Consider the following 24875-nt stretch of genomic DNA (forward strand, 5'->3'; position numbering starts at 1 on the left):
CAATTAGCAGCACACTGATTTTGGTTTAGCAACAGGATAGACTGATGAATAAAATAATTCCTCAGCATGTTGGGGGACTCTAAATTGCCTATTAGAAGGCAAAAGTTGGTATTCTCCATTTAAAAAATTTGCCATGCAGCCCACAAAAAATATTGTGGATCAACTTACATGTCTGTGATAAACAATTCAGTTATGAAGACAACAAACCCTTTAACCTTCAAGTACTTCACTCTACATGCTATCTATCAGCTACAATCACTCGCATACTACCCATAATTTAATACAGCACATTATTGTGTCACATGTATAAGGAACACTTTTGTAGACATAATCTCTCGCTCTCTCTCGCTTGCTCGCTCGCTCTCGCTCTCTGTGTTGTTGTGATCATTTTCTTCACTTCCTCCTTTTTGGGTGGCTAGGCAGAATACCAGAACACAGGATATGACTAGAGCTGCTCTCTGTTTCACAGCAGCAGTAGTGAGGAGAACGACACGCTCTGCAGTCAAGATGAGTACAGGAGATGTGGTCTGCACTGGCTGGCTCATAAAATCCCCCCCTGAGAAGAAACTCAAGAGATATGTGAGTCGAGGAAGATACTGATGGCTTTTGTCTGGTTGTTATGCATTTTACCTGAGCTATAGTAATGTCAGCTTGTGCTCTAGAGCATTAGGTTTGTGTGTGTATGTATGTTTTTGTGTGTGTGTGCGTGTGTGTGCGCGTGCACGTGTTTGTTTATATGTGTGTTCTGATATATGCTATGTATGTTGTGTGCTCTTCTAGATGCTGCTACTGCAAATGTGGAATCTTGTATACCTTTCGTACATAAGATCCTAATGTTGTTTGACTAATATCTTCTTCCTCATTTCTAAAGTGCCTGTGTTTTGTGATTTGCCTACCATGGTAATAATTTCTATGGTAAAAAAAAATAAAAATAACAGCATATTGTAGATAGATATTCCACATAGACTATTTTTTTGCTTTGACCATGAAATAATTCATATGTATATGTAAATGCTAACATGTATAGTTTGCGTGTACTGTTGTGTGGTTGCTGGAGTCATGTGAGTGTGTGGTGAGGAAAAGGACTGCCCACCATTTCTGGGTAGTAGGTTGAGATAGTTGGGCTCACATTCTATGAAATTGGGCTGTGCATTGTGAAACATAGGAAGTACTGTCAATGAAAACCACTTCAAAATGCCCTGACAAGCAGAAATAGCCGAGCTTTGTGATGGTTGAGTGCATTTCCTCTCCACGAAGAGGAGGAACGTATGTAACACCAACACTGGGAAGTATGTAGTGAGTATGCAGATAGGATTAAGATTAACTCTAGAATAACCAAAATAACTTTAGAAACTCTATTAGTATGCTAGTCAGCTAGTCAGTGGAAGCCAGATATCAATAAATATATAAAGACATGAAAATAAATAATAGCAAAGACGTGATTTTTAATTGTGTGCACAGACGAAAACACATTGGACGTGATAAAGAGATAAGGTATCAGAATGCAGCTGCTCGTGTACTTTTCTGCATCGAGACAGAAGAGTTATTTATTCTTGGTGGTGGTGCTGTTTTGGTGGTGGTGCTGGTGTGGATGTCTTGTTCTACTGATGATTTCAAGATGTGATTTTTATTTTTAGCCCCTTAGGGTATGTTATCGCATCCTTTTGTGTCAAAAGGTGATCGATCAAATCAATATTTAATCACAAGGACATCCAACTTGTTAAATTTCACATCATGCACAAAGCAAGGGAAGGGTTGATGTGCACAGTGGAGGCTTTCAGGATTGAAAATAAACAATGACATTAAGAAGGTTGGCGACACGGTGGCGCAGTGGTTAGCGCGGTCGCCTCACAGTAAGAAGGTCCTTGGTTCAAGCCTGGAGTAGTCTAACCTTGGGGGTTGTCTTGGTTGTCCTCTGTGTGGAGTTTGCATGGTCTGCGTGGGTTTCCTCCGTGTGCTCTGGTTTCCTCCCACAGTCCAAAGACATGTAGGTCAGGTGGGAGGTCAGGTGAATCGGCCATACTAAATTGTCTCTAGGTATGAATGAATGTGTGTGTGTGTGTGTGTGTGTGTGTGTGTGTGTGTGTGTGTGTGTGTGTGTGTGTGTGATGGCCTGTCCAGGGTGTCTCTCTGCCTGCCACCCAATGACTGCTGGGATAGGCTCCAGCATCCCCACGCCCGAGAGCAGGATAAGTGGTTTGGATAATGGATGGATTAAAAGGGTCCAGATTTTCAACATTGCAAACACTTGTACATGTGCATCCATAAGTGTGCATACAAACACACATTTATTTCTTTTGGTAGTCAGATGAAAATATAAACATAGAAGCAAAGACACAAAATGAGAAAGAAGATTATACCATCCATCTTCAGGGACGACAAACTTCTCGTTGGCCTAGATTATATAAGAATAACCATTAATTTGGGCATGCAAAAATCCCCTATTGAGACAATTTGTCATCACAGGTAAACAAAGGCCTTTTAAGAGAAAAAATGTCATTATTTCAATAAGTCACAAGTCATTTCTCCAAGAAGAAATATATTAGAGGCATGAAATGTGAGTTACACAAGGGTATTGGCAATATAAATATATTGCAACCCTCATTTGTTTAGTACCAAATAAAAAGATGACAGCGTTGGGAACTGTCATACAATTACCTTCAAAAGAGAAACTATGCTGAAGGTGGCACTGAAAGGATGCCTTGACTCGGTAAACCATCACCCCTTAGTATAATCTTCAGCAGATATTTGCACTCTCTTATTTCCAAATATTTGTATTTTGATTCATGCATATTTAAAAGTTATGATAGTTAAAGGCAACCATCCTCTTGGTTGTCATGGCTCAGCCTCTTATATTATTACAATGAGAGCTTTAAAGTAAAACAGGAAAAAAATAGTCACAAGTTTGTCAGTGTTTACCAACAAAGCAGTAACTAGCAACTGTGTAAGAAGCTCTCGCTTTGTATGAGGCCTTTTTTCCTCTTACATACAGCAAGCTTCCTCTTTTTTGTACTTCTGGGAAACATTTGTTGATGGTCCACATAGTGACCCATACCAAAAGTAGTAGTCCTTCAATGGAAAATGGGTGTAGAATAGCTAAACTAACCACCGAACAATGCTGCGTTGTTGGAGTTTCCCGTGGCTTAGTTGTCCATGACTTATATGCATGGTGGTGGTGGTAGCAGGATACCTTTGGGATTATGCATTTGCTTTATATTAATAATATTCAGCACAATGATTAAATCTAAGACCTTATCAGACTCAGTGATAACTTACTGAATCCTCTTTTTTCCTCAGACATGGAGGAAACGCTGGTTTGTGCTCCGATGTGGTCGAATGAGCGGCAACCCTGATGTTTTGGAATACTATCAAAGTAAGAGCTCCAAAAAGCCAATTCGCACAATCGACCTGAAAGAGTGTGAAGTCCAAATAGAGACCACGCAACTTCTGCTAAAGCGACAGTTTCATGAAAAACACCCTTTTGCTGTGAAGACATCATCTCGCATCTTCTACCTGGTGGCCAAAACCGAGGAGGAGATGAAAAGCTGGATCAAAAGCATCAGTCAGATTTGTCAGTTTGGCATCCTTGAGGACACAGGTAAACTAAAGACCTACCAAAATATACTGTTGACTTTCAACTTTACCACATTGCTGTAGTAGGCATCATCAGTTCATGTTTCAAGTGAATGATCTATGGCTGTGGGTTTCCTCCCTGGAGCCAGGCTTTTCCGGTTGGGTGCCTCAATGATTTCAAACTTGAGTTAAAACCAGAGCTTGAGTCTCAGAGAGCATGCGTTTCCAAACACTCGAGCATTAATTTCTAGAGACTTTTTTCCCCCAAATAAAGTTAAATTTCTCATAAAGTCCACAGAACTTCACCACCAAAATCCAATCAATTGTTCCTATACCCATTCCTCTACCCAAGGTCTGCCTGCTCACAAAGATTTGTGAGAATTTTTCCATCCATTTTTGAGACATCTTGCTGACAGACGAACAGAACGGGCAAAACAAAATAACCTCTTTGTTGGAGGTAATACCATGAAATATTTTGAGCGTGTCACTGGCATACCTTGTAGGATTTTGTTTTTAGATATTCCTTGCATAGTTCTTTTATCATGTCATTAAAACCCTCCTTTATTACCCTGTTTTAGCCTGAATTGTGCACTTTGTGCATTGAAAAGTCCTTTCTGTCTGGCCCCAACGTCTTTAACTACCACTTCTTCAACATAGAGGATTCTTTGAGGAATACAAAGGCTTAATACAAAGGTTTATCACATCTATGATCAAGACAATGTGGCACTGACCTATGGGCATCTTAATAATATTATTGCTTGCTTAAAGAAGAAGAAAGCCACTTTAGCTTGTCATTTTACAGTTGTTTGGTTACAATGAAATTTCTTCTCTGCATTTACCCCATCCAGTTGTATGGGAGCAGCGGGCAGCTGCAGCACCCGGGGGCCAACTCCAGTTTTTCTTTCTATTGCCTTGCTCAGGGACACAGACAGGAGTATTAATCCTAACATACATGTCTTTTTGATGGTGGGAGGAAACCGGAGCACCCAGAGAAAACCCACACAGACACGGGGAGAACATGCATACTCCACACAGAAAGGACCTGGGATGGCCTGGGGTTCAAACCCAGGACCTTCTTGCTGTGAGGCAACAGTGCTAAGCATTGGGCCACTTTGCCGCCCATCTTCTTCTTCTTCTTCTTGCTTGCTTAAAGTTTGCTTGTTCTCCCTGTGTCTGTGTGGGTGTGATCCGGTTTCCTTCCACCATCAAAAAGACATGTATGCTAGGGTTAATACTCCTTTCTGTGCTCCTGACCAAGGCAATGGAAAGAAAAACTGGAGTTGGTCCCCAGGTGCTGCAGCTGCCCACTGCTCCTATACAATTGGATGGGTTAAATGCAGAAGACAAATTTCATTGTAACCTACAATTTTATTGTAACCTACAATGACAAAATAAAGTGGCTTTCTTCTTCTTTTTGTATTGAATGTAACATCGGTAATAATGAAACTTGATTCCACTGTTGCAGCTGCTACATATTGGTATTTGGGGTGGAGGACTAGCAGTTGGAACTAGCAATCTGTGTGGAGCAGATAGAGCAGACGTGACTTCCAGAGAACAAAGCAATTACCGATTAAGGAACAGCCCAAAAACTAATGCTGAACGTCAGCTGTAAAGTACAAATGACTGGAAATGATCAAATATGCAGTCAATGACACACTCACCACCGCGTTCCTCATCTTGTGACTCCGAGTGCTAAATATTTGGTAATTTTAAACACATTAACATGTAGTGAAAAAAAAGCACAAATTCACCAAAACAGAAATTGCCTCTGTGTAGAAACAACAGTCCCCCCCATCAGGATCTCACTTAAGTCATTTTTGATTCCGAATCAGTCACTGTGTGTCCTGGTTAGCTGCATAAACTGACAAACGTATGAAAAAGTATGTGTCTGATGGTTGCTGAACATTAAAAGAAAAATATTGGACTTGTAGAGCCAAAGGAACGGAGAAGACCGTAGGTTCACACTTTAGCCGTGTAGGCAACTTTCTTTAATCCACGGTAAATCAGAGAGACAACAAAACCACAGCTCGACTGAGCGGAGGCGGCAAGAATAATCAGAAAACTGGCTGAACAACCATAACTTAACCCTGCGTTAACCAGCCAAGGCAACCCTGACTTAACCCTTAGTTCCTGGGGTGAATTCTGTCCCCAATACGTGTCCACCACAGACTTATACTTTCGTAGGTGGATTGTGCCAATAGGTGAATGCTTGCGCAAGAAAGTATGCACAGAAGATAATATACTATACCTATGCATCGTCAACCCTAATGTTTTCTTACAAATAAAATGTCATATTATAATGGCAATAATAGGCGGCACAGTGGCGCAGTGGTTAGCATGGTCACCTCACAGCAAGATGGTCCTGAGTTCAAACCCCGGGGTTGTCCATCCTTGGGGGTCATCGTGGGGCGTCCTCTGTGTGGAGTTTGCATGTTCTCCTCGTGTCTGCGTGAGTTTCCTCCGGGTGCTCTGGCTTCCTCCTGTAGTCCAAAGACATGTATGTCAGGTGAATTGGCTGTACTAAATTGACCCTCGGTTTGAATGTGTGTGTGTGTGTGTCAGCCCTGTGATGGACTGGCGGCCTGTCCAGAGTGTCTCCCCCGCCTGCCACCCAATGACTGCTGGGATAGGCTCCAGCATCCTCCACGACCCTGATTAGGATAAGTGGCTTGGATAATGGATGGATGGAATGACAATAATAATTATCATTATGATAAACAGCATCTTATTAGCTATAAAATATTGATATTATACTCATAATTTATGACTAGTAAAGTCTGCTTAACCATATACTGTGATTTTGTCTAAAGTCAAACGTAAAACAGATGCATCAGATCAGATATTTTACTATAACTCAAACCAAATGAGTTTGCAAATAAACGAGTTACTACTGTACATGGTAGCAAACAAAGTCTATCAATGTAGGGGGTGACAACCTTTTCTACTATTCTAAAATAGTCTAGAACAAGTCTAAAACAAGTGTCATTCCATTTAGGAGATTCAAAGATAGCAAGGGCAATGGAAAGTAGAGTAAAGTAGCAGTGGCCAATGTCTAGATTGCAATCCCACAAGATGCCATCACCTGCAACATATCCAACTTTGTTGAGGGAATACACAATGTTTTTATCACTCCAACAAGGGTGCACAGCAATTTTGCAAAAGCATTAGCAAAGATGTTGCACAATTTTCCGATGTTATTCCAGGAATTCTAGTCATGCTGCACGATTACAGTTTTTGCAGTATGAATGATCTTCTAGTAGATCGATATGTGATGAAAACTGCACAGTTCTGTCAAAATAGAGATGAAGCACCATTAAGGCTACAAGCTAAAATATGTAAGTATGGCAGGAAGAAAAAATTATTTGTCTTTTTTTTATGTTACAGTAATAGCACCCTAGCTAGTACAGGTAGATTGATGTGATGACCTTGTGATGATTACATGCAACTTAAAAAAAGAGGGAACTATAACACTTCTATGTTCAGTGCAGAGATAATCAAAGCTATTAGTGACACGGAGTTAGACTTAACTTCTTTCATATCCCAAAATGACACAAGATATTGGCAAAATGGCAAACTGTTGGCCGGTTGCTCTTTATTTACTTTTACATTTCAGACACATTCTCTCTCTCTCTCTCTCTCTCTCTCTCTCTCTCTCTCTCTCTCTCTCTCTCTCTCTCTCTCTCTCTCTCTCTCCCTCTCCCTCTCCCTCTCTCTCTCTCTCTCTCTCTCTCTCTCTCTCTCTCTCTCTCTCTCTCTCTCTCTCTCTCTCTCTCTCTCTCTGTGTCTGTCTGTCTCTCTGTCTGTCTCTCTCTCTGCTCTCAAAGGACTCTCAAAGGCTGGCCTTGCTGACAGCCCAACCTTCAGTCAGCCATCACCTGCCACAGCTTTGATGGATAATGCTGACCAAGAAGACCATGAGTCCATGTTAAACCAGCTGGAATCCGGTCATCCGCTGGACTACCTCTTCCTTTCACAGTGTGAGACAGGGGGAAGTACCAGCAGGTATGCACACACTGTAAAATATCTGACACATAATAAATGAAACCATCGCAATAGTTGTGATTGTTTAGCAAATGAAATATTTTCATTTTTTCATCTGATGTGACAGCTTTTCAAACTCTGAAGGCTCTCTGGAACAGAAGTCATCTGACAGCATCATGGAGGACATCCTTTCCTCGACTCTTTACACCAATTTTTCATCATCTTTGTCCCATAATGGCCACAGCCCATCTTTTTTTCCCTGTGAAGGGCTGGCCAATCCCCCTTTCAGTGCACCCCCATGGGCATTTGACAGGCCATACCATGTGAAATCATCCTCTTCTCCTCAACCACAGCACTGTGCATCAAGTGTCTTTCAGTTTGACAAACTTTATTCTTCTGTACCGCTTGAGGCACCTGCTGACAGACAGGCGCCTCCTCCCCGGCCACCAAAGCCAAGTCACAACCCAGAAAAATTAAGTAATAGGGGAGCTCATGGATCACAGGCCATGAGTGCACAGCAACTCACAGACCAACCTGGACTAATCTCCAGGAGGATCACTTTTTCCGGCCTGGACCAATTCAGGAGAGGTATATCATCAACAGAGGACTACACAGTATCACTTTATACTGAAAATTAACTTGGTGAAGATCTTACCTGGACTTGATGTCTACCGTTATTACCATGTAATGTAGAGTACAAAAGAATTAGTGAAACATGAAACTTGTCCCCTCTACTCCACATAAAGTAGACTATCACTGTACTAACACACTGAAAATCCCTCTGGTCAAAGTGTTGTTAAATATAATTTGGCATCCTCTGCATTGTTTCAGCGAACATATGAGTGTGATTACTGACATGAAAATACACTAGGCTTCTTTTTTCAGTAATGTATTTCTGTTTTCAGGAGATTTCGAGGCCACTTCAATAAGGAACAAGAGGCTGAGTCTAAATTTGGTGAGATTACACTGAGGCTTAGAAACAAAATCAACAAATAAAACATAGGACGATCTTGCCAAAAAGTACTTGTTTAGCAATTTTCTTAATTCATTGATTTCAATGCCATTTTCAGTGACGGTATATTACTACATTGGTCTAATGTTGTGATTCACTGTCTTTCAGTCGCCTTTTTCAAATTCCACCCAAGCTCCAAACAGCGAGGATGACTCTTACGTCCCAATGCTCACGCCATCTTTCCCTCTTGCTGCCGAGTTTTCTGACGGTTACATCCCCATGAGTCCCAGAAGAATAATGTCCCCCATGTCAAAGTGTACCGCTGAATCCCCATTGGCTCTTGGTTCAGTCACATACCAGTGTGGAGATTTGGTGCCACCTCCTATCAACCGGCATCTAAAGCCTCGCAGGAGAGGTGAGAGGAACTTCCGTGACACTCCTAATGCATAACTATTTGTTATTTACAATTTGCGACATGCTGCAGTAAACAAAAGATGCTAGTTGCACTGACTCGTTATTTGTATAGGGCTCCTGATATTGCAAGTCGCTTTGCATAAAAGCGGCTACTAAATGGGTAAATGTAAATGTAATATTGAGTTTATGCATAGTTCCTCTTTGCAAATTCATGCTGGATTTTCAGGGACACTCATTCTTTAAAAGAGAAAGAACACTTTTTTATTCACCACGTCATTGTTGCTAAATGTTAGTCTATTTCTACTTCACCTAAGTGCCGAGTCTCTGCCATTGGTGATCACAACATCTTAATGGACCATTGTAGAGCTTTTGTGACTCCGCTCATAAATGTTATGTAACATAAAATGCAAATAAGTAGCTCAGTATCATGCAGATGAATAGCTCAACTATCCTGTGAAGATTTGTCGACGCTCCATTAAAAGCCCTATTTTGCTCTCTGCAAATATTGTCAATATAATTCAAGAACCTAACATTTCTTTCTGTTGCTATAATAGCTAGCACACAGCTGTATTGGCTTGTTGTGTGTTGTCTTGATACAGAGGGTTTAGCAGACATTAGCTGCCAAAAGTCTAAAATATTTTCAAGTTTAACATTTTCCGTTACTTTATTTTATTGTTTTCTTTAAGAATGGACATCTGTTTTACAAGGAGGGTTCTGTATTGTTAGGTCGTTTTGAATAGATAGAGCGCTTATGAGTTTTATTGCCGTTATCTTCATACATGTTTATGCTAATATATTTGCAGATGAAGTCAGTTTACAGTAAGAATATTGCAAGCTACATAGCTCCTGCAGGAGTTAAGGCGGACTTAATGTGTCTTGTAAAAGACTTTGACAATTCTGTTTGAAAGAAAAGTTTAAAGGTTGTCATTTATTTGAGTTGGACATTACAACTGAAGATTACATCAGAATAATTGGTCCGTCTTGATTTTTAGCTCGGCCTCCACCCCTTGACTTGAGAGGCCTCTCTACAATCAGAGAATGTCCACCTCGTGTTGCTTTGACCAGGACAATGACTGACATAAGGTGAGAGTGAAGAATAAAAGTCTATTCATGCACAAATCTAAAATATAATGCTCAGGGGCATCCGGTTGGTGTAGTAGTTTATTCCGTTGCCTGCCAACATGGGGATCGCCGGTTCGAATCCCCGTGTTACCGCCGGCTTGGTTGGGCATCTCTACAGACACAATTGGCCGTGTCTGCAGGTGGGAAGCCAGATGTGTCCTGTTGCTCCAATAGCGCCTCCTCTGGTCGGTCGGGGCATCTGTTTGGGGGGGGGGAATGGTGTTATCCTCCCACGTGCGACGTCCCCCTGGTGAAACTCCTCACTGTCAGGTGAAAAGAAGCAGCTGGTGACTCCACATGTATCGGAGGAGGCATGTGGTAGTCTGCAGCCCTCCCTGGATTGGCAGAGGGGGTGGAGCAGTGACCGGATCAGGTCGAAAGAATAGGGTGGTTGGGCAGGTACAATTGGATGTAGGAAAATTAAACTTCAATACATAGCAGTACAAACCTGTTTCGTGCGTCACGCACTCATCAGCTGCCAAGGTGGCTAACACACAGCGAGTAAATGCTATGTTGCCTCACACCACGCCCCTGGTTACGGTGCACAGGTGCACAGCGCCTTTGTTGCTAATGTAACCGGTCATTTTCTTGCCCGGTGCGGGATTCGATACGAGGTGTACTGCACCACAAGGCGACATCACTAACCGCTCGACTAAAGGGTCAGACCCGTTGGCTAGGGGCTAACGTGTCTTATTATTAGTTTACACTAATATATATATATATAGAGAGAGTACAGGCCTGTTTCGTGTGTCGTGCACTCATCAGGTGCTAATGTGATTAAACAAAGAATCATACAGTTTACGTTGCCCAGCGTCACACCCCTAATTTCGGTTGGACAGCAACCAATCAGGGGAGAAAACATTCAAACTATAACAACCAATGGAGTAGGTACTTATGACGTACAGCAACCAATGGAGGGGTAGAAAACGTTAACCAATGCAAAAAAAACACGTTAGCCAATGCTCATTAGTTGAGCACTTATAACGCCATTGAAGGTTTTGAAAAAAACATTCTAGATATAGCGTTTTTTCCCGAAACCGTCAATGGTGTTGAGTGCTCAACTAATGAGGAGCGGAATATCAACACGGATACAGGAAAAAGGATTTTAATGCATAGCAGTACAGGCCTGTTTCGTGCGTCTTATTAGGAGCTGATGAGTGCGAGACGCATGAAACAGGCCTATACTGCTATACATTAAAATCCTTTTTCCTGTATCCGTGATCCATGATCATTATGAGCAATATATATATATATATATATATACACTGCTCAAAAAATAAAGGGAACACATAAGCAATGCAATGTAGCTCCAAGTCAATCACACTTTTGAGATATCAACCTGTCCAGTTAGGAAGCAACACTGATTTGTGAATCAATTTCACCTGTTGGTAAATTGTCTAATTTCCACCAGGTGGAAATTAGACAATTTGCAAGACAACCCCTATAAAAGGAATGGATTTGCAGGTGGTGGCCACAGACCATTTGCCTGTCCTCATCTTTTCTGGCCGATCTTTGGTTAGTTTTTCATTTTGCTAGTGCCCTCACCACTAGAGGTGGCATGAGGCGGTATCTGCAACCTACAGAAGTTGCTCAGGTAGTGCAGCTCATCCAGCATGGCACATCAATGTGTGCTGTGGCAAGAAGATTTGATGTGTCTCCCAGCACAGTGTCCAGAGCATGGAGGAGGTACCAGGAGACAGGCCAGTACACCAGGAGACATGGAGGGGGCCGCAGGAGGACAACAACCCCGCAGCAGGACCGCTATCTGGTCCTTTGTGCAAGGAGGAACAGGAGGAGCACTGCCGGAGCCCTACAAAACGACCTTCAACAGGCCACTAAAGTGCAGGTTTCTGCTCAAACAGTGAGAAACAGAATGCATGAGGATGGTATGAGGGCCCGACGTCCACAATTGGGGCCTGTGCTCACAGCCCAACACCGTGCAGCCCGATTGACCTTTGCCAGAGAACATCTTGGTTGGCAGATTCGCCATTGGCGCCCTGTGCTCTTCACAGATGAGAGCAGGTTCACACTGAACACATGTGACAGACGTGAGAGAGTCTGGAGACGCTGTGGAGAACGTTCTGCTGCCTGCAACATCCTCCAGCATGACCGGTTTGGCGGTGGGTCAGTGATGGTCTGGGGAGGCCAGTGTTATAGTCGAGTCACTAAACCTCGAGTCCGAGTCGAGTCTCGAGTCCCCAGTGTTCGAGTCCAAGTCCGAGTCCGAGTCACCAAAGAAAAGTCGAGTCCGAGTCGAGTCCCCATTACCTGAGTCCGAGTCAAGTCCCTATTACCCTAGTCCGAGTCCGAGTCATCAAAGTTGAGTCTGAGTCGAGTTCCAAGATGGCTCCAGTGATCCACTCGGGCACAGTCAAAGATCTGACATACAAATAAAAAAGGTCTACATTAAACAAAAATGACACAGCTGTCACCATTTCAAAGGGAGTTTATTTACTTTGTGACACGATAGCCAAACAAATGCACACCCACACACTCGCACACATGCACGCGCAAGCATGCGCGCACACACACATTTTTAGAACAGTCTGAATTTCTTTGACATTCTGAACACTGGATGTGCTTCAAAACACATTTGATAGCTGTGAATAGCATGATATTAGCAAATGGTGGAAACAGTATACAGAAGTAAGTTCCACAGCATACAATACATTCATAAAAACTAGTCAAAAGACATTGTCTCTCAGGAATAGTTAGGAACAAAAGGCTGGTGGCACTAGTTTTAAGCATACACGTTGCATTTCAAAAACATAAGATCTGACAGCATGGAACTACTCAACCTTGCACGGTGAGGCCTCATCAAAATGCCTCCATGACTAAATACCCTTTCAATGGGCGCACTGGAGGTAGGGATAGAGAATACCTGTGTGGCAATCTGATAGAGGGTAGGGAATTTGGATTTGTTTTGCTGCCAAAACCTGAGGCACGGGACTGAGTCAGAGTCCTGCTCAGCGATCAAGTTGAGGTATGCAGTCAACTGAGCCTGGCCAGACGGCTTCTTCTCGGTGGAGGAGGGAGTCCTCCTATAGTGGGAGAACATTCTCAACTGCTTCTCAGGAGGAGACTCTGAAAGTTCACCTTCCCCTGGTCCTGTTGCTTCCGCTGCATCTGCTGTTGATACCGCTTGCTTGTCACCCTCTGCCTTTATATACTCTGAAATGAGAGGGGGCATGGGGGACTCATTACAAATATGTTATTGACTAGGCCTACATGACAAATGACACGCCTATGTGCTTTATTGTAACACCTTCAATGATATAAACATCACAACAATCAAATAGTTAATCACTTAACTAACGTTAATCAAAACATTTCTCACCTTTGATCTCAGTCTTCAGCACATCTTTGACGTCACTGTCCAGCTGCACATCATGTTCTAGCCGCTGGAAGCCAAATGCTGGGTCCAACACAGATGCTATGAAGTAGGCATTGGTGAAAGGAAATTTGGTGGGGCCTCTTCCTTCAGCCAGCTCACATCCTGGTATCTTGACTGCACTGAAAACCTCTGCAAACCTTGTTTTCAAGGAGCTCTCCAGATCTCACCAGAGGCCCACAGTATCTGGCTTTTCCTCTTATTTCCTGCAGGTAACAGCGCAGAGTGAGGACACAGGGCACAATCACACTGACGGTGACAGTAGTCTCACCCTGAGTTAGGTTGGTTGCCTCTAAGAACGGATCAAGAACTTCGATCAGTTCTTTAAGCTGAGCATACTCTCGCGGGGATAAGATAAGGCTTTTGTGCCCCACTGATTCCAACACACTGGACAGCTTTTGCATGTCTAAATGCACATAAGCCTTCACCTGCTTCAGAGTGGAATTCCATCGTGTGGCATTCGCTGTTGGAATTGTTGCATCACCAGAACACGCTTCAAAGCAGTCTTTAAACGAGGTGCCACTGTGGAGGAGGTTGGCTGCACGGGATAGCTTTGCTAGGGTGCTTGACAGCCCACTGGTGTCTTTCAGACCATCTTTTATGACCAACTGCAGTGAATGTGTGAAGCATCATAGTCTCTGCATCTTACAGTTCTCAGCCAAAGTGTCATTGACTGTCTGTTGATCTTCTGGCATCAGGTCTTGCCATATTTCATCATCGTCCTCAAATGTGCTGGGATCATGAGCTTCAGCATCACAAGGATCCTCTAGGGGAAAGCTGGCCTGGAAAGCTTTTCTCATGTTGGATGCATTGTCAGTTATGACAAAGTTGATCTATTCCTTAATCAGGTATTCTTCAGCACAGCATTCAAACATCATTGCAATCTTCTCTCCTGAGTGTTTCCCATGCACTCTTTTGCAGGAAAGAAGATATGACTGAAGGCTGAGTTCCTGTTTTTTTTATCCATTGCCACTGTGTGTGCTGTCACTCCAAGGAATGACTGCATCTTTCGATCACTCCAAATGTCTGTGGTAACAGCAACACTCGATGCTTCTGCCAGCTGGTTCTTTATCTGTTCTTTCTTGACTTCCACCATCCCTGGAATGGTCACAGAGGAAATTGTGGATCTTGCTATGGGCCGGTACTGAGGGTCCAGGACATGCAGGAAGTGCTTGAAGTCCTCGTTGTCAACGATGGAGAGTGGCAAGCAGCACTTAATGATTAGATCTTTTACAAGGGCATCACTTATTGCCTTCTGACGTGGATGTTTGAGGTCGTACATCCTTTGCTGTCCATCATTTAAAAATGATGTGATAGTCTTCTGACCTGGAGCAGCTGGCATCACATCTGAAGCAGTGGAGGCACGGTATTCTTGGAACCTAGGGGAAGATAGGATACACACTTTAGCTTGCTGATGCCAAACTGTTTCAAGTAATCTTTCTCACAGCAAAAAATGTGTAACGTTATAGCTATAACAATATGCAATAAAAATACAAATGTTACACATTATACACATAGTGGTTTGAACCATAACCAGTTAAGTTACATATTTAGTTATCTATATAACTAACATTACCATATTAGTAGATTAACTAATGTAAACTAGCTGGATAAATGAAAAGTATGAGAAAAGATACATAATTTATGAGACTAACAGGACAGGGATTAATTAGCAAAACCCAGTCATTTAATTATTGATTTAAGTATGTTACATGCTACCTAGCTGAGCTTTAACTCTCTATCCTCCGTGAGTCTGTACGTTTATTCTGTATGGGTCAGGGAGGGTGTGATTTTGTTAGAAGACAGAGCCAGTTCATAGTACTGTTCAAAAGCTACGTCGCGCGTGTCTATTTTTAGAATTTGGCACACCCAATGCTGCATATATGCAAAGAAAAATATCCCCATATTTACAGTAGCCTATGCGGTGTCACCAATCACGATACGGTTCGGTAGTTTTCGGTACATCGGGGGGGGCGGGGGGGGAATGCCACATCCGTCAAATCTTGTACCGTCTCCAGCTCTCAAGAAAACCAGTGGCGGCATCCACATTAGCTTTCTTCAATTAGTCCATTTAGCGAGTAATAGCCTACAATTATTTTTATTTGCATTGTAAAGTTGTGCACATTTTATCAACATTGTTTGTGGATGCATATAGGCTAGACTTCTTCCTTCTCCGCACTTGGAGAATATTCATGGCGGAGATCTGCAATGTGCGGATTTGTTATTGCTAGTTAAGATTAATGCTAACACGGTAGTTCAGAGTGGTGTGTTTTTTTCCGTTAAGTGTATGCTACTTGGTAATTAGCTAAATGATAAATAAGAAAAATCAGTTTTAATCTCCCTATAACACGAAGACGCTGCGTGTTACTTACCAACTCATCATTAGTGAGATCGATGGCACGCTCGTACCGAAAGCGAACCGTACTGTGACTTTTCTGTGCAATGCTGCATTAGCATTCTAACAGTAACGTTACTTAACTTACCTATACAATCTCACTTGGTTCTAGTGATATGATATACCCGCCACACCACCTAACCCAACATCTTGGACCAGTGGTTGAGTTACTTCAGAGGCTATTGTTACCGTAGCTAGATAGCTAGCTAGCTAACGGTAACTGATCACCAACCATATCCTCAACTGACTGCATATCACTTACTTTTCTGGGTGCATCCTTGACAGATGTCTGTTGAAGTTTGAGGTTGTCCCGGTCTTCTCCTCAATAGTTCGTTTACATATCGAACATCTAGCAGTGATCTTGCTGGAATTTGTTGTAAAATCTGTGTAAGCAAAGCGCACAATTCGGGGCGTCTCTTTAGGCATCTTTGCGCTACTGAACATGACGGTATGCACGCCACGTGAATCCGCATGTAGGTGGAACACACGTGCCTGCCCTTACACGAAATTGAATAATGTTACAGTATTAATATAGCTATCAATATATTTTAACAGGGCCTATTATTTAAAAAAAATCTAACAAAAACAGTCTTTATCAATTAAAAAGTCAGAGTCCGGGTCTCCAACTTCCGAGTCCGAATGCAGTAAATTCGCGAGTCCGAGTCCAAGTCCGAGTCATCAGTGCTCAAGTCCAAGTCGAGTCACGAGTCATGACAATCAGGACTCGAGTCGGACTCGAGTCCGAGTCCTGGACTCGAGTACTACAACACTGGGGGAGGCATATCCTTGGAGGGCCGCACAGACCTCTACGTGCTAGCCAGAGGTACCATGACTGCCATTAGGTACCGGGATGAGATCCTCAGACCCCTTGTCAGACCATATGCTGGTGCAGTGGGCCCTGGGTTCCTGCTCATGCATGACAATGCTCGTCCTCATGTGGCCAGAGTGTGTCAGCAGTTCCTGTATGTCGAGGGCATTGATGCTATGGACTGGCCTGCACGTTCCCCGGACCTGAATCCAATCGAGCACCTCTGGGACATCATGTCTCCTACCATCCACCAACACGATGTCGCACCACAGACTGTCCAGGAGTTGACCGATGCCCTGATCCAGGTCTGGGAGGAGATCCCTAAGGAGACCATCTGTCGTCTCATCAGGAGCATGCCCAGACATTGTAGGGAGTGCATACAGGCACGTGGAGGCCACACACACTACTGAGCCTCGTTTTGAATCGTCTTGAAGAATTTCCGCAGAAGTTGGATCAGCCTATGTTCTCATTTTCCACTTTGATTTTGAGTATGATTCTGAATCCAGACCTTAATGGGCTAATGATTTTGATTTCCATTGATCATTCTTAGGTTATTTTGCTCTAAACACATTCCTCTGTCTAATAAATAAAGATTTTCAGCTGAAATATTTCATTCATCGAGGTCTATATTGTGTTTTTAGGTGTTCCCTTTATTTTTTGAGCAGTATATATATATATATATATATATATATATATATATATATATATATATATATATATATTGCTCATAATGATCATGTTTGATGTTTGACAGCCTTAAAAGGTTGCATATTTTTCAAGCATTCTTTGTGATTTATTGTTAATTTTCAATTTCAAGTTAATTCTTTCTATGAAAGTCAGGAAATAATCACTCAGTGTGGATGACCATTCAAATTTGGTTAAATCGGTTAACTAATTAACCCTTTCCTGTTACCTGTTAGATTTTAGTCATGCCACTGTATTGTATTTAGAAATCACGTCAGGACACAGCGCTGTTGCTCGACACAACCGCTACGTTGCATTCTTTATTTAGACTGACACAGCATCACAGGCAGACCCGATCAAACAACCCAGAGCCTGCAGGCATCACCAATCGATCCCAGCACAATAGAACAGCACCAAATCAAATGCAGCACTGTCGATGTGTGCAGACATAACATCCCCCCCCCCCCCCCGGCAGGATTTCAAACATGAAAGGTTGACACAAAGTCCTCTAGGTGGCCGGGCGTAAACGTGTGCGAACAGGTCGCGGGGCGGCCTGAGGCTGGGCAGGCCGAGGTGGGGAGGGAGAAGGCAGGGGAAGCTGAGGCCCAGGAATGTCTGGGGCCCGTGTAGGAGCTGCATGAAGCCCCGAGGTGTCTCGCCATGCTGAGGGAATGGCTAAGGTTGTGTCACCAGCTGTGTGTGGCGGAGCTGACACCTTCCGTAGACGACTGGAGTGCCACCGAGTGCCATCGCTGAGGAGGTAAGTGGCTGGGCCCAGCTGACGGGTGACTTGGAGAGGAGAGGACCAGTATGAAGCCATTTTATTGTCCCTGTGGGGCCTGCAGACCCTGACCCAGTCTGACACATTGATGTCTGGCACCCTGGTTCATTTTGACTGGTCAAACCGTTGCTTCATCCGCGTCTGCTGACGAGTGACTGAGGCTCTGACCCCAGAGGGAGGTGCCTGGGGTGTGGAGGGGCGGAGCCTGTCAAGGGGCATGCACAGTTCCCGGCCTAGCATGAGAGAGGCTGGGGAGACGCCTGTGGTCGAGTGTTGTGTGGCCCGATAGTGCAGCAGAGTGTGACGGATGGCCTGCGTGAAAGAGCACCCTTGGGCCATGTGTGCTCTGAGGCCGTTCTTCAGTGACTGGTGAAAATGTTCAATGCCGGCATTGGCCTGGGGGTGGTAGTATGCAGTGCGTATATGATGGATGCCCTTGCTTTCGAGATAAGCAGTGAACTCAGCAGAGACCAGCTGAGGGCCGTTGTCAGTGGTGATGGTCTTTGGGAGGCCCCAGCGAGAGAAAAGAGAGTCCAGGAAGTCGATGATGATCTGTGAGGTCACAGTGCCGGAAGTGGTGAGTTCAGGCCATTTTGAGTGTAGATCGTAGGCGACCACCATGAAGCGTTGGTGGTGGGGAACTCCATGGACCTCACCACAAATGTCCAACTGCAGGTGTTCCCAGGGCTGAGAGGGCCAGGCGAGAGGTTGCAGGGGTGGGGGAGCCTGGTGGCCAGTCTTGCCACTCACAAGGCAGGCAGAACAGTCCTTCACCATAGCCTCAATATCTCTGTCTATCCCCGGCCACCACACCAGGTCTCGGCAGCGCTGTTTCAGTTTCACAATGCCCAGGTGGCCTTCATGCGCCATATTCAAAACACGTGCATGGAGCGCAGCTGGGACCACTGTGCAAAACCCACGTGCCACGCAGGTGTCGTTCCAGCAGGAGAGCTCCTGTCTGACTCGGGCGAACGCAGCCAGCTCCTCTGGGACCTTGTGAGGCCAGCCGTTCTGGATGTAGGTGCGGAGCTGGGAGAGGACAGAGTCCTGTTCGGAGGCTGCCCTCAGCTTCTGCAGAGAGACAGTGGCCTGAAGGGGTGTGTGTAGCATTTGGACAATGTCCTTTTCCACACAGTCAGTGTCCGTCTGTGGAGCTGGGGTGGAGACAGAGCGAGAGAGCAGGTCGGCGACAACATTGTCTCTGCCTGGGGTGAACTGCAGGCTGAAGTTGTACTGGCGGAGGCAGTCAGACCAGCGGTGCAACCTCAGGGGTTTGTGGCCTGTCCCAGATGTGGACAGCAGCACTGTCAGGGCCTGGTGATCTGTCCTGAGGGTGAAGGAGCGGCCATAGAGGTAGAGGTGCCACCTTTCACAAGCCCAGATACAGGCTAACGCCTCACGCTCACCCACGGAGTACCGCTACTCTGTCAGGTTGAGGGCACGGGAGGCGAAGGCGATGGGCTTCTCCACACCGTTCTGGGTTTGAGACAGCACAGCCCCTATCGCTGTGGCTGATGCGTCACAGGTCACAAAGGTGGAGCTGGAGATGTTGAAGTGAGCCAACACTGGTGGTGAAGTCAGTTGAGTCTTGAGATCACGCACAGCGTCACTGCATGCCTTTGACCACACCCATGGCTCGTCCTTACGCAGCAGCTGGCGCAGGGGGGCTGTGGTCGCAGAATACTGGGGAAGAAACCTCAGGTAGTAACTTGTCATACCCAGGAAGGAGGCAACCTGGGCGGCCAAGCTGGGCTCAGGGATGGCCTGAATGGCGTCCACGTTGGATTGTAGTGGAGTTAGACCGCTCGCTGACAGCCGGAACCCCACGAACTCGATGGCTGGCACAGAGAGGACACATTTCTCAGCATTGAGAGTTAGCTTGTGCTTGGACAGGGCTGCGAAGACCATGTTGAGGCGCTTGTCGTGGATTTCACTGGTGGGCCCGTGTACCACTATATCGTCCAGATAAATGGCCATGCCCAGTATGCCAGCCAGCACGGAGACCATGATTTTCTGGAAGCAGCTAGGGGCGGAGCTGAGACCTAAAGGCATCCTGGTGTAGCGAAACACTCCTGCATGTGTCACAAAGGCTGTGAGGTTTCGGCTGCTGGGGTGGAGGGGCACCTGTAAGTACCCCTGTCTGAGGTCGAGCTTGGAGAACACCTCAGAGCCATAGAACTGAGCAGTGAGTTCTTCTGAGATGGGCAGTGGATACTTATCAGGGACCACTGCCTTATTTACTGCACGTAGATCAACGCAGACACGCAGGCCCCCCGACTTCTTCTTAGCCACCACGAGGTTTGAGACCCAAGGTGACGCGTCCACCGGTTCAATGATGCCAGCTTCCAGCAGTTGTTGCAGCTCGGCGGAGACCCCATCACGGAGAGCCAACGGGATGCGGTGCAGTGGTTGGATGACAGATTTCACAGCAGGGTTGAGGAGAGGTTGATGGACGAAGGCGGAGAGGCAGCCCGGCCCCATAAACAGCGATGGCCACTTCTGCTGCCAAGGTGTGGCAACAGTCAGGATTGCTGCCCCCCTTGTGTCTAAGAGGGAGAACCCCAGAGCGGAGGACAGGTCCAAGCCCATCAGGTTGGCCCCACGGCGTGCCACATGAAAAACTGCATTGGGCACCAGCTTGGTTCCATAGCGGACAGTCACTTGGAGAGAGCCAACCAGATCGATTTTGGAGTCACCATACCCACAGAGGACAGCTGAGGGTGCAGACAGTGGCAGTGAACCGAAAAATTGACTGTAGGTATCAACATTCAGGAGAGACACACCTGCACCGGTGTCCAACAGCAGGGGAATGCACACATCATTAATGTTGACTGTGCATGATTTGAATGACACTGGCCCAGAGCTCACCTTGTGAATGACGGCGGTTGAAGACTGGGGGGTGTGGCCCTCTGACCCAGCCGGGGAAGATCGACAGACGTTGGCAAAGTGATTTTGCTTACCGCAGCTACGGCATGTCTGGCCACGGGCAGGGCAGTTCTGAGCCCTTGAAACACGAGACCGAGATCCACAGTTACCACAGGACTGTTGAGGGCGGGGCCGAGAACGCCGTCGTTGCAGTTGCAAGACGTCCCCAGTGGAGTCAGCGCCCGCCTCGCTCTGGCTGGGTTGCGTCCCGAGGGCCGTGAGTAGAGGGAGGAGTCGTTGGCAGCTTGACTGGAGGTGGCCACTTGCTGTGTATTTGGCACAGCAGCACACTCAGCTGCTCCCTCAACCTGTAGTGCGATGGTAATTGCTCTGGACAGCAGCAGATCGTCTTTTTCCAGCAGGAGAGTCTCACGCACCTTTGCGTTGTTGGTGTGTTCGATTAGCTGGTCGCGAACCATCTCGTCCTGAAGCGCGCCAAACTTGCATGAGCTAGCTAGCCCTCGCAAATTAGCTACGTACTGCCGCACAGACTCACCAGGCAGTTGGTGTCGCTGACGGAATATAAATCGCCGAAGGAGGGCACTCTGTGGAGCAGCGAAATGGGTGCTCATAAGTCCCACAGCTTCGTCAAAGTTTGTGACGTTCCCCAGAGTCCCGAGCACACGATGACCCTCTGCTCCCAAGCAGTGTAGCAACAGAGCCGTCTTCCGAGCCTGGCTCACGTCGTCGAGCCCTGAGGCGATGATGTAATTTTCAAAACTATGTAGCCAGCGAGTCCATGGTACCGGAGGCTTGCTAGGTAATGCCAGGAAGGGGGCAGGTGGTGGGAGAGAGATATCAGCCATCCTCGTCGCCAATATTGTATTTAGAAATCACGTCAGGACACAGCGCTGTCGCTCGACACAACCGCTACGTCGCATTCTTTATTTAGACTGACACAGCATCACAGGCAGACCCGATCAAACAACCCAGAGCCCGCAGGTATCACCAATCGATCCCAGCACAATAGAACAGCACCAAATCAAATGCAGCACTGTCGATGTGTGCAGGCATAACACACTGATCATGTCAAACTTTATGTGGGTATTTGTGACTTGATGCTGCTCTTCATTAACCTTAATTTACTGATTAATTTTTTATTGTTTGTATAATCACAGCGACGTAGTCAACTGTCTACTCCTCGATAGGCGACCTGAGGACGGGGAAACTAAAGGAGATGAAAACACATACTGCACTGTAAGCATAATTTTATTTTTGCTGTGATATTATATTTTGACATTAAATGTTTTGAGAACAACATCTATGCATTGTAATGAAATATCCAAGATAATAAAACCCAATAACTCTATCGGGGCTCATAATTTCAACATAGTCGTTTCACTATATTGGAGAGCATGACGTTGGCCTTGGACTGTACGTTTTGAGACGGAGGTCAATGTTACGAGCTTGTTCGACACCGATACTTGACCGTTTGTTCCTCTGTGCATGATAATTAAAGCTACACTCCTGAAGATTTTCATGCAAACCAGCTCCAGGTTTAGACTGTTTTTATTGGGGATGCAGAGGTAGACAATATTTCAGCCGGCTCTTTGTAATGGTAGTATGGCTATCAAACCACAAGATTAGGCTCTGTGTCTGTGTAACATCACCACCTTTTCAGATATACCCTTAACTCGGCACCCCTTTAGACCCAGCCTCCATGCAATTAAATGTTGTTTTTGATACTTTTCGTCACTGGTGTATGAGAGATGATAGCTAATGAACACCCAATTAACTACCAAATATGTAGTTGATCATTTTAATGATTACAGATGATGGGTAATTTTCAGAGAAAAATTATATGACACATGGCAGTTTACAACTTCATCACAGTGGTCAGATGCAGAAGACTAAGGCAGATAGTGGCAGGCTTAAAGAAGAAGCAAAGTAGATGCTGCTAAAACCAAAGTTCAAACTTTCTGAGTTCAGCCGTGGGGAAGTTGCCAACACAACAGCACTAGCTATACATTTTAACTGTATCTCTGGGATTTAGATTGGTAAAACACCAATGGGCTCACTACAGTTATCACCACAGGAGTCAGCAGGTCAAAAATAAAATTCAGCACTGTGGCTTTAAAAGCCATTCGAGGTTATCACTGAATCACCGAGAGGCACATTTTGTACATCTGTTAACCAGCTTGTATTCTGATATGAGTCATCCTCGTTTCATTAATATATGTTAAAGAGGTAGTCAATCATGTATTACACTTAGTAAACTGAAAATATGTTGGATTTTCTCTAGGGTGTTAAACTGATTGCGCTGGGCAAAAAGCACATTATAATAAACTGCCTCAGTCTATCTGCATCATGTGGAGCCATCGGAGACACCCATAACCCATATTACGCAGGTGGCACACATGGGCTCCAGCACGTCAGACCAGTAAAATAAGAGCCAAGTAGGAAGGAGACACGCCAATGTTAGCAAACTAAGCTCTCACGGTAGACTTATGAGAAGCTGGGGTGGGGTGTGTTTTACTACAACACTGCCACCCTCAATATAAACCACAGCACCATCACTGACCTCCACCTCTACAACCCTGTTTGTTCACATTTATCAAAATGTGAGTGGGCAGAGATGAAAAACAAGTGTTTAGTCACTCTTTAAAAACTGTTGCAAGTCTAAACCCAGAATCAGTATGCAGTTTAACAAATAAAATGTTCATGCATAAACCGCATTTGTAAATTCACCATGAATCATCACTGATATCTTCGACTATTGTTTGGAATATCAAAAATATTCTGAAAAATAATTAATTCACTCATTTCATGCATACATTTTAAAGTTAATTTAAAGGTCCAAACAGCCCAGGTACTGAAACCCTTGGAGTTAATAATAATAATAATAATAATAATAATCTTTATTTCGGACACACAGCCGGTCCATAGCATACAAGCAACAATACAATAAAATAAAACAATACAATTAAAAAAAATAAAAAATATTTAGGCCTACATGACACCCCTATACTCCACGAGCACACGCGCACACACACACACACACACACACACACCATGTGAGGCGTCCACACACGCACCGTACAACACAGTCAGTTCATAACAGATACAGGCTGTCTCGCCAGTGCTTTTGAAGTCTGGATGTGAACCGATAGCAGCTTTTCATAGGGCTGGTTAGAGCCTCTATGATGCTGTTCTCGAACACATCCAGGCGACACATAAAATTATACATTAGCCATCTTAAAAGTACATCACATGTAGGCACATCTGAGGACACAAACAACTGACTGGCACTATACCATCTGGGGACATGAAGCAACAAGCTCATAGCATCATTGTAAGCTCCTCTGAGCCTCTGCATACTTCTCTTCCTGTAAGAAAACCAGAGATGAGCTGTATACAGAGGTGTTACATAAGCTCTAAACAATGAACACTTGACATCAACAGAGCACATAGAGAACTTCCGAAGCAGCATATTAGCCTGAGCATAGATTTTACAGCATTGTCGGTATACTTCTCTGTCATCCATCAGATTATCAGTGAGGACATGTCCAAGATATTTTATTTCCTTGCATGTATCAAGAGGACTATCTGATAACTGAAACGCAGGAAAATTTGATTTCCTTTCCGCTCTAGGTCTGACAATCATGACATTAATTTTTTTGCCGTTATATTTAATGTCATGTTCTTCGCCATACTGCCAGCACACCTTCAGTAGCTGCTGAAGTCCAGCACTATATGGACTAACTAAAACTAAATCATCAGCATACATGAGGTGATTAATGACAGAGCCACCCACAAGACAGCCCGTGTTACACCCATTCAGCTGTCTCAACAGGTCATCCATATACACACCGAACAAAAAAGGAGACAAAATTCCACCTTGGCGAACCC

The 24875-nt window shown here is 44.8% G+C and overlaps 1 protein-coding gene across 1 annotated transcript in view; it reads left to right on the plus strand.

Annotated features, from left to right (window-relative positions):
- Positions 1-446: 446 nt before the first annotated feature.
- The window catches only part of gab3 (GRB2 associated binding protein 3), a 29472-nt gene continuing 5043 nt past the window's right edge, over positions 447-24875 (plus strand). Inside the window, exons 1-8 of the mRNA XM_056285404.1 lie at positions 447-579; positions 3298-3598; positions 7398-7575; positions 7682-8142; positions 8460-8509; positions 8675-8921; positions 9913-10003; positions 22145-22223. Coding sequence (XP_056141379.1) covers positions 508-579; positions 3298-3598; positions 7398-7575; positions 7682-8142; positions 8460-8509; positions 8675-8921; positions 9913-10003; positions 22145-22223 — 1479 coding nt within the window. The 5' untranslated portion in view covers positions 447-507. The remainder of the gene's footprint in view (positions 580-3297; positions 3599-7397; positions 7576-7681; positions 8143-8459; positions 8510-8674; positions 8922-9912; positions 10004-22144; positions 22224-24875) is intronic.

Source organism: Lampris incognitus, chromosome 8 (genome assembly GCF_029633865.1).
Source record: "Lampris incognitus isolate fLamInc1 chromosome 8, fLamInc1.hap2, whole genome shotgun sequence".
NCBI lineage: Eukaryota > Metazoa > Chordata > Actinopteri > Lampriformes > Lampridae > Lampris > Lampris incognitus.